At 41.9% G+C, this 13,988-nt stretch overlaps 1 protein-coding gene across 7 annotated transcripts in view; it reads right to left on the bottom strand.

Annotated features, from left to right (window-relative positions):
* sorcs1 (sortilin-related VPS10 domain containing receptor 1) overlaps positions 1-13,988 on the bottom strand; it is a 93,905-nt gene that overhangs the window by 42,318 nt on the left and 37,599 nt on the right. For 6 of the 7 annotated variants that reach the window (XR_013300843.1, XR_013300845.1, XR_013300844.1 and 3 more), the window contains 17 exons: positions 13,675-13,793; positions 13,491-13,580; positions 12,480-12,659; positions 12,242-12,388; positions 10,911-11,013; positions 10,699-10,775; positions 10,163-10,254; positions 9,804-9,911; positions 8,453-8,570; positions 7,941-8,074; positions 7,396-7,512; positions 6,168-6,339; positions 4,725-4,911; positions 4,415-4,548; positions 3,530-3,656; positions 3,321-3,433; positions 2,556-2,690 (listed from right to left, as the gene is read on the bottom strand). Coding sequence is in view for 4 of the 7 variants with exons in the window: in XM_077604401.1 (XP_077460527.1) it covers positions 2,556-2,690; positions 3,321-3,433; positions 3,530-3,656; positions 4,415-4,548; positions 4,725-4,911; positions 6,168-6,339; positions 7,396-7,512; positions 7,941-8,074; positions 8,453-8,570; positions 9,804-9,911; positions 10,163-10,254; positions 10,699-10,775; positions 10,911-11,013; positions 12,242-12,388; positions 12,480-12,659; positions 13,491-13,580; positions 13,675-13,793 (2,153 nt within the window). In the remaining 3 variants the exon portion in view is untranslated. The remainder of the gene's footprint in view (positions 1-2,555; positions 2,691-3,320; positions 3,434-3,529; positions 3,657-4,414; positions 4,549-4,724; positions 4,912-6,167; positions 6,340-7,395; positions 7,513-7,940; positions 8,075-8,452; positions 8,571-9,803; positions 9,912-10,162; positions 10,255-10,698; positions 10,776-10,910; positions 11,014-12,241; positions 12,389-12,479; positions 12,660-13,490; positions 13,581-13,674; positions 13,794-13,988) is intronic. The other variant, XM_077604399.1, reaches the window with a different exon arrangement.

The following is a 13,988-nucleotide window of genomic DNA, read 5'->3' as shown; positions in this document are numbered from 1 at the left end:
TTTTTCGGCGAATCGTCCGGTCACGAATGGACTGCGTGCTGAGGACTAGCTTCTCAATAACTAGCCAGCTAGCTACTCCGATTTGTTTCATCCCACCCTCCTCCTGGCCCTTTAAATTTTGGACTATTCAGCAACTGTATGTGACTCATGTGCAAGCCGCCGTGACCCAAAGAAACCACAATGGCTCCCTTACCACCAACCGCTAGATTTATGTGTTCAAGCACCCTTGAATTATTTATAACCTCAGTGAATTAAACACGACTTTTAAGATGGAGTACAACTGTTTTGGCAATCGAAACACATACTGTAAATCTGAGGTCACGCTGGACTACCGCGCGCCAGCGTTAAGATCTGTGTATTTTAACCTTGTACATGATACATAATAAAGTTTCATCTCATCTAATACCTGTCAACCTCGGCCAATTGCTCCCCTAATTAATGGCTGCAATTCCCATTAAGTGATAATAAACCGTACAAATGCAACATGGCACATAGTTACTCACGTAGGGCGCACTTAAAAGTCCAAAATTGTCCCCAAAGTGGACGGGGTGCCCAATCAGACGGTGCGCCTTGTGTATGGACTAAAATCAAGATTCTGTATATTTAGCTGTATGACGCTGATAGCTTGACTGTCCGGGTACATTGCTTGCTGACGTGCTATATTTACATAGTAAAAAGGGCAATATTAGCAGTTGACGATGACGTTTGCGTCTGCTACCAGTGATCAAGACGATCCGGATTAGAGCTGAAATTGGTAAAAAGAGATCGGTTTTACAAAAAAATTTACTTTAAAAAATCCCATACAAGAGTTGTTATATGGCGTCCACAATTTTAAATGATCAAAAAACGTATACGTCGACAGGTATGAATGGAGTGGATTGCATTGGATTGGATTGTGACAGTAGCAGAGGGTGATTAGACAGAACAACAAAGCAAAATCACAAAGTACAAAGCAAATCAAAGTAAATGGGATCATTAAGAATCACCAAATCAAATCATTAAGACAGAAAAGCAGCAAAAACACAAAACGAGCAAGAGTGGACGGAGCTGATGATACTAAAATTGATCAAACTGAGCCTAAGTTGATTCTAATCGTAACAAAAAGCAACCGTATGTGCCTCCTAGCAAAAAAATGGCCATATTTTTTCAAATAAACAGACTGGACTGCAACTGTTTAAGGCAATTCAAAGACCCGAGTTGGGCACCCCTGGTTTAAGGTAACTCAAAAGTTCATTTTTTTTTTCATATTAAAACTAATTTTCTGTACTGCATAACACGGTTCATAAATCTCTCTCTAAAAGATAATATGCAGAGTTCCTTTACGATAACATCCTCCAATGAAGATTTCTTGGCGGCTAGGAGAATCAAAAGAGGCTTTCCATGTGACTGACCACATCAAAGTGTACCAAATTGATTTCCTTTGCAATTTCATATTTCACTCACAGATCGCCCCCCCCCCGCCTCCCCAACAGAGTAGAGATGACAATCACGGACTTGAAGCTCTAAGCTTTTCAAAGTCCACATTTAGCCAGCAATGATTGAGTGATGAATCTATCCAGACATCCCATTTTGGCTCCCACGAGAATTGCCGCGGGGGAGTTTCCAGATCGTTTTTTAATATCTCCCAAGGTTCGATCGAGGAGTACAAAATGAAGGGACCATATACTACTGGTGGCGCACCAGTACTGACCTCTACTGGAAGAAGATGGAATTCATTTTACTCCAAAGCTTCAAATAATAGTACAGACGCTCCCCTACTAACAAACGAGTTACGTTCCGAGCAATTGTTCGTAGGGTGAATTTGTTCGTAAGTTAAAATGAAGTTTAACTTATTTTTGGAAGATGTACTCGATGCTTAAGGAGATGATGGAGGAGGAGGAGGAGGATTTTATATCATGAGAGGGTCTTCGTCGTTGCTGGAATGGGCTTCAAAAGTGACTTCCTCCTCCGTAACTTCAATGTAGGAAGAAGTTGAGGGTCGACGAGAAGAAGATGAGGGTTGATGAGTAGTATCTTCCTTGGAGGATTTACTAGAAACTGGCCGGAAGAAGCCATCTAACGACCATTGCATAGTTTTCTTCTTTTTTTCATAATAAATGATGAGGTAGCACTGTATGGCATCATTCAATTGATTTGCAACCTTTGTGCAACGTTCAATATTGGGGTCTTGCTGCTCCAAGAGTGTGATGGCTTTATTTTGTTTCGTCTCGAATTTCTTCATGGGGACAGGCGTTTCTTCCTCCTCCTCCTCCTCCTCCTCCTCCTCCTCCCAGAGGAAAGTGGATGCTGGGTGAGCTGTCACAGTACCAAGCGTCGGTATTAGCGGCGGAAAGAAGCACTACTCGGAAAAAGGCGCGCAATACAAAATCCAACTTATGAACTTACAGCATCTCTTTCTGAACATTTTTCGACATATGCCATATGCGCAGGCATGTTCGTATGTACCGTTGTTCGCAACTCGAATGTTCGGAAGTAGGGGAGCGTCTGTAATGCAAACAGGGGCTGATTTGAAAAGGTTTTGGTTGACCTGCTGTGACCTGCTAGGAGGTTCTCACCTGATCCAAGTGTGCCGATTTCCTCTTGTGATCCACTGCGTTTAGCCCTTGGTCAAGGAGAAGGAAAACCTCCGCCGTCGTGGGCAAGCCTGGGAGGACCGTAACCAGGAGTTGATCCCGTCTGACGCCCGTGGCCTGCCGAGGAACAAATACAAGATAAATGGCGGGTACTTTGAAATATCTGTTCCGCTATTTTATTTATTTATAGCACGTGTTATGAACGTGGCAACCCACATTCCAAAAACATGCATGCTAGGCTAATTGTAAGCTAAATTTCCCCAACCATGAATGGTCAGTTGTTTGGCTACTTATTTATTTGAATGGCATGGAATGGTTTTATTGTGATTATACAAGTATCAAGAGATTTAAAGCTTTCAGCACCAAGTAACAACAAACAGACAGACAAATAAATAAATCACAATCAATAAATAAGTCAACATAATAAGTACTCGCAAAATAAAGAAGGAAGTGCGCAAATAACCACAAACAGATAAAAAATCAATATATAAGGAGCCAACATAATAAATAAGTAGTAGTCAACATAGATAAGCATTTATAACTGGTTGATTATTAATTTATTTATGACTTATTTACTGATTACATGTGTGCACTTCATGGTGAAGCTTTGAATCACATTTTAATTGTGTCATGACAATAAAAGTATTCCATCCCATTCAATTCATTATTGTCATGATACAAGTACAATAAGATTTAAAGCTTCACTATAAAGTGGCCACACGTCATTTCCCATCTATTGTTTGTTACCTGGATAAGTGAATTCTTGAGGAGCCTACTAAGATCCATCCTCCATTCCGGAACGTCCGGGTTGTGTTCGTCCAGATTTGGAGAAAAAGCCAGCAAATGTGATTGGAAATATTCTAGATGAGAAAAAAAAATGGGTGAAGTTCACCACCTTGCTCATATCCTGGGAGTTTATTCCTAGCCGCCGTGAAATTAGCTTGAGGTGAGCTCACCGTGGACGGAAATGGGCCTTCTCTCTTGCAGAATGATATTCCCCGCCGACACCTGAACGGTGACCGTGCTGATTCCTTCCTGGGAAAAGGCGCATGTCAGACTGGCCTCCAGGGTGATGATGGGCTGCTGGGGAAATAAAAGGCGCAAAGATGAGAGCGGGAGAGGGTCGGGGGAGCCGCGATTGGCGCCAAAGGGCTGAGCTCAGAGACAAATGGCGTGCAAGGTGGCTGTTTCTAGAAGTAGCGTCTTTCGACACATTATTTTCTGCCGGCCTAAACATCAAATTGTGGCGAACAGCATTAAAAACCAAGGTAAAATTATAGATTTATCTATAATACTTATAAAGCGTGATTTATGGGTGTGTGAGTGTGTTTGTTAAGATTCTCTCGCTACGTTTATCCAAACCGTGGAACGTAGAGAGTTCACATTTTTTTATGGTGGCCAGAAACGGCTGTCGGATCCTAATAGACGAGTGATTGAATTTATTCATCGTCTCCAAGTCCCGCCTACTGCCCAAATTTGGCTGGGATAGACTCCAGCACCCCCTAGCGACCGTCGTGAGGACAGGCAGGATGGAAAATGAACTCATTTCGTTTTGAATCAATGGAAAAAAATCAGTTTGAAATCTTCCTCATTTCAAATTGTCCACATCCGAGTTTCAAAATATCAGCTCATGCAAAAACGTGCACACTAGTAATGGACTCTCAAGACAGCTTATATATGTTACACACACGCGCGCACACGCATGCATATTTATGACCAGAGATAATTCATGCTTCAAACAGCTTATCCCTTTAACCAAGTTAAGATATGCTGCATATATCCACTCTTAAAGCAACAGATCTCACATTTAAGACGACTCTATTGACTTGACATGGCCTTACCTCAGTGTTATTTCCAATCCACCAGATGTAGGTGACCGTTCCCACTTGGCTGGGCCACAGGATCGCCGTCAGGTTGACTTTCTTATTCTTGACGGCCACAAACGGAGCCGACAGGTGGATAGATTCTAGGGGACCTGCTCAAAAACACACTCGCATCAATAAATACAAAACATTCAGAAATTCCTTCACGGCATCCCTGACCCGTGCCACCGTTTTTTTTTTACAAAAATGCGAACAGAAAACTGGAAAAAATGACCTACTTCAAACTACAAGGACGGAGGACAAAATGCAATGAAATACTATTTCTCACATATGATGTGCAGGTAGAGAACGGCGGTCTCGGCGCCGAGCCTGTTTTTCGCCAAAGCGTTCACCCAGTAGATCCCGGCGTTTTTGTAGACGTGCTTGATCCCATTCTCGATGGAGCTCAGATTGGAATAGGTTAGGGCGCGACCGTCGCCAAACTCCAGCGTGACGCTTGTTTGTGCTGAATCGCCCTGGAAACGAAAAACGGGAAAATGCTAAAATGAGGAGACAAGACAGGAAATCCAGATTCATCCAGTGTTCATTTTAGGCAAAATCATTCGGGCAAATTTGCTCTATTTCAGGGGTAGGGAACCTATGGCTCTTTTGATGGGTGCATATGGCTGTGAGCTAAAATATGGAAACCGGTGGTGAGAGAAGAGTCTTGAACGCACCAATAGGACCGTCACGTCGGCACTGTGGCATTGATTTTTTTTTCATTGGTCTTCGGCATTCATTCTCTCATTGATACTCATTGAACTCATTGAACTCATTGACATTCATTGATTAGCAACAGCTTAACAATGTTGTCAAAATAATGAAGAGACTTTTTGTACTTTAAAAGTTGTAAAATGACAACAACAACAAAAATCGCACATTTTCATGTGTTTTGACTTTTAAATTGTGATTATGGCTCTCAAGGAATAATATTTGAAAATAGGAATTGTTTATGGCTCTCTCTTTCAAAAAGGTTCCCGACCCCTGCTCTATTTGATGGAAATGTTTGTATACTAAATTTGTCAAACTAACATGGAGACATCCCAAAAAGATGCGGATTGAAGACTCTAAATGGCCTAAGCCTAGCTGTAATCGCTTGTCCTTTGTCTCCTCGTGCTATGCCGTTGGCTGGGATAGACTCCGACACCCCCCTTTGTGAGGATAAGCGGTTCAGAAAATGAATGAATGTTAAATTTCCACATTGACATTGTACACATTTGTCACAGTAAGCAAATTCAGAACCTCCTGAGACCGTGTGTAAGCATAAAAAATGATGCATAAGTTGTTTTTTTAATCCAACTTGAATGACAAAAAGTCAACCGCAAATTTGCCAATATCGGGCCTAATTTCCCAAATAATGAGCAGTTTTTTTCTCATTTTAACCCAAATATTTGTGCTATAGGTGGTGTGTGTGTGTGTCTGTGTCTGTGTGTGTGTGTCTGTGTCTGTGTGTGTCTGTGTGTGTGTCTGTGTGTGTCTGTGTGTGTGTGTGTCTGTGTGTGTCTGTGTGTGTGTGTGTGTCTGTGTGTGTCTGAGTGTGTCTGAGTGTGTGTCTGTCTGTGTGTGTGTCTGTGTGTCTGTGTGTCTGTCTGTGTGTGTCTGTGTGTGTGACTGTGTGTCTGTGTGTGTGTCTGTGTGTGTGTGTGTGTGTGTGTGTCTGTGTGTGTGTGTGTGTGTGTATTATCGGTTAATCACAGCAAAAATTTCCATCCATCTATCGAGTGCAAATGACCTGTTCCAGGAAAAGCAGGAAGGTGACATTGTGGCCCACTTGGGCGGAGAGCGTCCCCCCATTGGTGACCAGGTGAAGACCTTTGGGCGCTTGCGTGCTACATGGCTGCTTCTTGCCCGTGTACTCCTCCATGACTCCGGCCGTGCAGTTGTTGGAGACCACCTTCCTGTAGCTGGTGGAAATCAATACGGACGGCAGCAGTCTGACAAAATGTCACCTTATTCTGAATGCAAAGCTAACTAACCCTCCAAGCTCGACGCTATACTTGAAAGGGGCGAGCGAGAAAGATGCTTTCGCTCCAATTTTGAATGTTGTCACCTATTGAAAATATATCGATCACCAGCTGTTGGGGTTATTCTGGGATATTATTATATATGTGCGTATTTATCATTATATGTATGTGTGGAATATTAGTCATTATATGTATATGTGATACATTAAATCATTATAAGCAGACGAAAGCTCAGTATAACAAAGATTGTATTGTTCCTTGTATTGTTTTATATTATATTAAAGTATACCTATTAATAAACCTATCACCAGCCTATAACCCTTTTGACATTACTCACTGAACTAAGCATGTATCTTGTAGGTGTTCACATAGACACTTATTTGTCCTTCACATTCCACACTTAACTTGAAAAAAAAAATCTTTATCTCTATAATGTCTTTTACTGTGTCTGTATTCTCACCCTCCTGCTACCGTGACAGTGAAATTTCTTGAATACGGGATGAATAAAGTTATCTCATCTAATCTAATCTAATCTAAAACCCATAATTCCTTCGGTTAAACCCTGGCTGTTCAATAAGGTACAATTTATTTAATTTTCTAGCCTGAGATCCTGCCAGACCAGACTTAATTAACACACTGAATAGCCATAAAAAAAAACTTATATGGAAATTCCTTTTAAACTGAAATCCACCCACTAATATTCAAATGAAGGCCACTTTTGCCTGTTGGAAAAGAATTTATAAACGGGAGTCAGATTACCACAGGTTGTCAATTAATTCCTGCAATAAAGCATGCTGATGTGAGACTTGATTCCGAGTCTGTCTGTTTTGTGTATCCTTTTTCTGTTTGTATTTTCCCCCAAAATCCTCCAGAACATAAATAAGAACACCAATAATGTAAAGATCATCTCATTGCTACGTTTTGGAATAACAAGCGAGCTTTTTAAGGAGTTTTACGGAATAATATAGCATCCGGTGAGTGGAGTGTTGTATTTACCCGGTGCTGTTGAGGAAAGTCGTCGTCCCACTGGTGCAACTCTTGGACATCGCCGATGGGTGGAACCAAAAAGCGGGAGCGCACTTGCCGTCCGTCCGTCGCTCGTAACCGTAATCGCTGGAAAAATCCAGGCAAAGACCGTATGTTACATTTTTGTAAGATAGAGTTTATTGTTTTGAGGATGAGATGATGGAGTCGCCCATCCATCGACCAGTAATTCAGCATTTCAGGCTTTTGGTTGATTGGTGTTAAAAAAAATGCAGAAAAAAAAACATCTAATAAGTTGAAGTTATGCAAACCATGTGGATGGTGGCCCAAAATGTGTTTTTAATTCTATCTTTTTAAAATGTTCTCTATGAGAACAGGCATGTATGCTTTTCTTTATTCATATATTTATTTTTAGATTTGTGTTAAAATAAATTGGGCTTCATTTTGGTGATGTTAAAAGTGTGATGAGTGTTATTTGGATTTTTTGGGGGAACAAATGATTGCGAAATAAACCCAAAACATGAGTTTGTGTATCGTTATAAAGGTTGTTCGCTTACCATTCAAAGTCAGCCTCCGTGCAGTCGCAAGGACCCGATGACACTAAGACAGAGAAGACTTTGCCCATCACACACCTGGACGTGGGCTTCAGCTTCCTGTAGATTCTTTTCACTCCCATAAGACAGGGCTCCCCCTAGAGGTGCAATTCAAAAGAGTGTCGAGGGAAAAAAAACTTAAAGGCAACACACATTGACGTTGTTCGCTCAGCTTTACAATTCCTGTTTTGGGGGTTATGACATAATACATCTTTATACAATATACTGGTGTCATAAAAAGCTCTCTTTGGCAAAATGGAAAAAAAAGACATTTTGTAAGAGTGTTTGGAAATAATACATTTAAATGGACGGAAACAAATCTAACGTGATCGCAGTAAATTCTCCAATAAATGAGCAATTGAAAAGGTGGATAGGGATAGCACTACGCCTACAGAGAAATCTTTTTTCTAAAAAATAATCATTAAAAAAATGTGTTCTGGGTGTAATCCTGTATTGGAGTAATATGTTGTCAATACCTGATTGTGGAGATGCCAAGTCTGATAATCTTCCTGTGTGCATCTTCTGTTGAAAATGGATCGGAAGTCAATTTTCACTAACTGCCACTCCGACCGATGGCTGACGTGACCAAAAATCCTGGAACAGAGACACGCAATCCTCCATTTTTAATGCAATTTCAACAAAACACCCCCAAAGAATCAAATAAACATGTCCACTCATATAGGCAAACGTGCCCCAAAAAATACTTGAACCTTTCACCTCAGAAATTTGAGTATTTCCATTCATCAAATTAGAGAAAATGCATACCGCACATGTGGCGATGGTGCTGGAGCTTAGCGGGTTGCTTTAGAAATGAAGTGTTCTTCGGCAGACTTTGTCAAATTGTCACTTCCAACCCCGAAACTAAAGTCTCCACCACAATATGTATCCGACAATGCTCCACTTTGGTTAAGTTTGTTTAAAAAGGCTCCACATCATCCGACATTGCTGAATTGACGTTTGGAATCGATGTTTTGGATTCAGATTCTAATGACAGAATTGAATTTGTTTCAAACCACTCCACATTATCCAACATTGCTGAATCGACAACAGAGAAATCGTAAAGAGAAGAGTGCGAAATGATATACAGTAATCCCTCGAATATCGCGGCTTCACTACATCGCAGATATTTTTGCTGGGGGATTTTTTTTTAATTATTTTTTTTGGTAATTTCATAAAAATATGAAAATCCATGCTTAAACTGGCAAGCGGAAGCCACTCCCCTGTCCTTGACTTGATACGAGGACTCAGCACTGAAGTAAAAAAAATAAAATAATAAAATATTTAGCCTGTTTGGCGGCCCAGGGGCCAAATCTGGCCCGCCGCATCATTTTGTGTGATCCGGGAAAGTCAATGATGAGTGCCGACTTTCTGTTTTAGGATCAAATTCAAATGAAGAGAATAGATTGTCATTTTTTAATCCTTTTTTCCTGTGTTTTTAGTTCAAAAATCATTTTGTAAAATCTAAAAATATATTTAAAAAAAGCTAAAATAAACATTGTTTTAGATCTATAAAAAACGGAATATTCAGGGATTTTAATCCAGTTCTTTTAATCCATTTATTAAAAAAATCTAAATATTATATATAAAATGGAATCGAGTTGACGTTAACGCGGCCCGCGAACCAACCTGAGTCGACACCCTTGCTCTACTTTGCGGTTTTTCGTTTATCACGGCCATGTCTGGTCAACATTAACTGCAATAATCGAGGCATTACTGCACTATGGTACATTTTGGAAACCGGTTCAAACGTGTCGAGACATGAGACTTGGTGCGGATTGGGCGAATGAACGAACACACTCGTTGCGCGCCAACGCAACGGCAACTCACGTCATGATGAGCGTCTCTTCCCCCGGCTCCCCCAGCACGCCGTCCATGAAGAGGGGCGTGGCCGTGAAGCTGTACTTGTTCCACTGCCGTCCTTCGTCGAAACTCAGCCTGGGGACATGAAAATCGATTGTGACGGGCGCGACGCAACGATGCCGAAAGCCGCTTAACGACTCGATCGCGTCGTCTTCACGTGGCACAGAACATTGTCGCCTTCAATTGCCGATTTTGTTCTTTTCGATTTCCGGAAGGTCGCCCTACTTTAATGCCGCCCGGCGGTTAGACAACAAACTCATTTGTTTTTGTTGCATCGGAGGAAATGAGTCTGTGTGACTAATGGCATCTACTTAAGCAGAACTCACCACAAGTGTCTGATGGGAAGCGGGGTGTGTCTTATGGCAACTAAGGCTCCTCCTTGGTCCAGATACAGCACGGCGTAGTCCTCGTTGAAGATCTTCGGGGTCAAAACAAAGACAGAAAAACACCCACGAGGTCATTTTAAGGCCTATTTGAAATAAAAAACATACACTCATTTTCTCCTCCCACCATTTCACATCTGGCATAACTGTTTTGAACACCAAAATCAACTGAGTTCAAATCCAGATGGAAAAAAAAGTGCGACTTATAGTCCAGAAATGCGCGATATCTTTTTCTGCTCCTTTCGAAATGCCTTTTGACTCATAAAGATCTAAAAAAATATATAGAATTGATCTAATCTAATTTAATCTAAAGATCCACCTTTGCGATTGCTGGCTTGGTTGAAATAACAATGACTCTTGTGAGAAGTCTTTTTTCCCGGAAAACGTTTGCTAACTTGCCAGATATCCGTTCACAAAGAACCCGGATCGAAACGTTAAGTGTAGCCGTATGACTAAAAACACGTTGTGTGCGCCCTCACCTGTCTCCACGTGTTGCCTGCGTCAGAGGTGATGTAAACGCTGATGTTGCCGTTGGTGAGTTCCGAACCGAAGGAACCTTTGATGCAAACAAATGACAATGTGTCAATGGAGAATAGCTGGAGAAATGGCTAGCAACTTCATTACAATCTAGCCAGAAGACAACAAGATGTGTGATATGATCAAAATGTTGTAAAGCGCTGGACGAGCTCACCGGACGCCACGATGATCCCGGGCGCTGAGTCTCGACTGGCGATGTTGCCGGAGGCGTAGGGATTGGCCGAGACGTGAAGATGAAGATGCAACGAGCAATATGGCTGAAAACAAAACATAATATCCCCTCTTATTCATTTTGTCTTTCCCAACGTGCACGAAGAATGCCAAGGGATGACAATGATGTTGCCGCGGAAAGAAGCTTCTCCCGTGGCCATTTCCATGCGGGCGAGTCACGGCAGTAGTTTTGATTTGGTTAACCTTTAACAGCACAATTCTCATTACCGGCCCAGCAAAATGCCAGTAATTCAGGCCGTGCGCTGACAGGCTGTTTAGAGGTTTATTAAAAGCTTGACATATCCTGACGAATTGCTGCGTGATGTGGGGAGAAGGCCACGCGTGCTACAGAATGGCAAATCAAAGAAGAAGAAGAAAACAACTGCTCTTGTTTGTGTGGCCATATTTACATCAAATCTGCAAGCACAAATTCTTATACATTTGGGCTATATTTCTCTTTTATTTAGAGTCATCTTTAAAAGAGAGATATAGATGTGCTAGGTCATGAATAGTAGACTCGGGTTGGTTGGCGGGCCGCTTTAACGTCAACTTGATTTCACATGGGCCGGACCATTTTAGATATAATATTTAGATTTTTTTTAATAAATGGATTAAAAGAACTGGATTAAAAGCCCAGAATATTCAGTTTTTATAGATCTAAAACAATGTTTATTTGAGCTTTTTTAAATATATTTTTAGATTTTACAAAATGATTTTTGAACTAAAAACACAGAAAAAATGGATTAAAAAAGGACAATGATTGATTTAAAAGGGGAAAAATCAGGAAATGTAATTTAAATCTATACTCTTCATTTGAATTTGATCCTAAAACAGAAAGTTGGCACTCATCATTGACTTTCCCGGGCCACACAAAATGATGCGGCGGGCCAGATTTGGAACCCCGGGCCGCCACTTTGACCCATGTGCTCTATAGGGTTTAATGTGTTTTTTTAATGTCACATGGATGGATTAGCCGTGTTTTTTAGACTGAGGTCTGTATTATGGAGTCATTTTTGCCACAACTAAACATAACCTGACCTCAGTTCTCTCAAGTCAGTGGCCACAAAACCCGATATTAATACAGTAATCCCTCGAATATGTTATGTTGTAACATTTTTCATTGCGCAATTATATTTGTACCAGATGAAGGCATATTTTTATGCTAGTATAAAGTGGCTCATTCTTGCCACGGAGACTCCAAGTGAACTGTGGCTTTTATGATGACTCTACATTATGGAAAATGGATGCACGGATGACTAAAAAAAAGGGGCTTACCGGCATACAGTGGATGTTATTGCCTCGCAGGTCTTTGCTGGGGGCCTGCAGCAAGCTCCAGTCTCGTCCTCGGTTGTAGGTAATGTGGGTTTTCACTTGATTATCCTTCTTGTTATTGGCCAAGAACATGCCTTTTATCCCTGCCACCTGGAACAAATGCCATGAAAAGTCCCAAAAATGAGGACGCAATGTCAATCCAAATGCACTCGGTGAATTGAGAAGATCATGAGACGTTTACCTCGTATAGATCCACCATCACATTTCCTTCGGGTCCCATGCTACTGACCACATTCTCCAAAGCCAGAGTGTAGTAGAGGCCCGACGTGTCGGACACGTACAAATTGTACGTTTGGTTTTGGTTCCACTCCCGCACCGCTGCCACCACGCGATTTTCGTCAGTGCTGATAACGTGCAAGTCCTGCAAGACAGCGAAAGCCATGCCATTCATTCATTTTCTCATCCGCTTATGCTCACAAGGGTCGCGGGGGGTGCCGGAGCCTATCCCAGCTTCCTACGGCCAACCAATCGCAGGGCACGAGTAGACAAACAACCGATAATTCATATTAAAGGGCTATTTAGCATACCACTAGCCCTAGCATGCATATTTTTTTGGATGGGGGAGGAAACCAGAAGACCCAGAGAAAGCCCACGCAAGCCCGGGGAGAACATGTAAACTCCACACAGGTGGACCGACCTGGGATCGAACCCACGACCCCGGAACTGTGAGGCCAATGAGCTAACCGCTCCACCGCCCGCCCAATTTAGAGTGTCCATGCAAGTTTTTGGGAATGTGGGTAGAAACGGGAGTACGCAGCCCCGGGGTGAACAACTATTTGGGGCGGGGGGGCTCATACAGGCTTCTAACACATAAAAAAATAGTTCCAATGCTGTTCCCTCATTAAAGCAGGATATGCCAGCTTTCCTTTAATTAAAAAATAATAAATGCCAAGTATGACAGGGGTATTATTTAATATTTTCCCCTTGGTTAAGGGCCATAAAAAGTATTCAACTTTGTAAGTGTCAGTCAGTGATTTCTCGTGAATATTTGTAAGCATCGAGCAGTATTTTTGTTTTAGCTCGTTTGAACAACGAGCCGTCGGCAAATTGGCATGTCGACGTTTTGGCAACGCCATGCTAGTTGGTTAGTCTGGCTAACGAAGCGACGAATTGCCGTTTAAGCAGCAGAGTAGTGAAAAAAGCAGCCATGTGCCGTAGAAATAAAAATGTCCGCTTGATTTTTTTTGTTTACCTTGGGCAGAGTGTACTTTGGCAGTTTCATTGGCGAAAAGACGTCTCGTTTGGCAGACACGTAGTAGATTGGCTTGCCTCTCGTCGACACCTAAAACGAGACCAACACATGGGATTTAAAAAATGAGGAATGGGTCTAATTCTTAGTACAAATAGCGCATTCATTGGAACGGCAAAGGACCCACCTGGACAAAGACGTACTCGTCTTGAACGACCAGAGAATTGGGGTCGATGTAGCCTGGGAAGGGCTTGCCTTTGTTGCCGTCCGTGCAGTTACGAAGCTTGCAGGTGACGTACATGGCCTCTGCTCACAAACACACACAAACACACACAAAATGCATCAAGGAATCCGACCAATGAAGCTAGACAACCCGGCCAAAAAGCCGGACGGCCTTCATTTGTGTCAATAAAGTTCTCCACGGAATGTCTCTGCTGAATTCCGAGTGGATGAGCCAAGAAGCCAATGGTTTGTTTTAGTTCCAATTGCAGAAACACCAAA

The sequence above is a fragment of the Stigmatopora argus genome, chromosome 7 (genome assembly GCF_051989625.1).
Source record: "Stigmatopora argus isolate UIUO_Sarg chromosome 7, RoL_Sarg_1.0, whole genome shotgun sequence".
NCBI classification, from domain to species: domain Eukaryota; kingdom Metazoa; phylum Chordata; class Actinopteri; order Syngnathiformes; family Syngnathidae; genus Stigmatopora; species Stigmatopora argus.
This window is presented reverse-complemented; position numbering and strand designations above follow the sequence as displayed.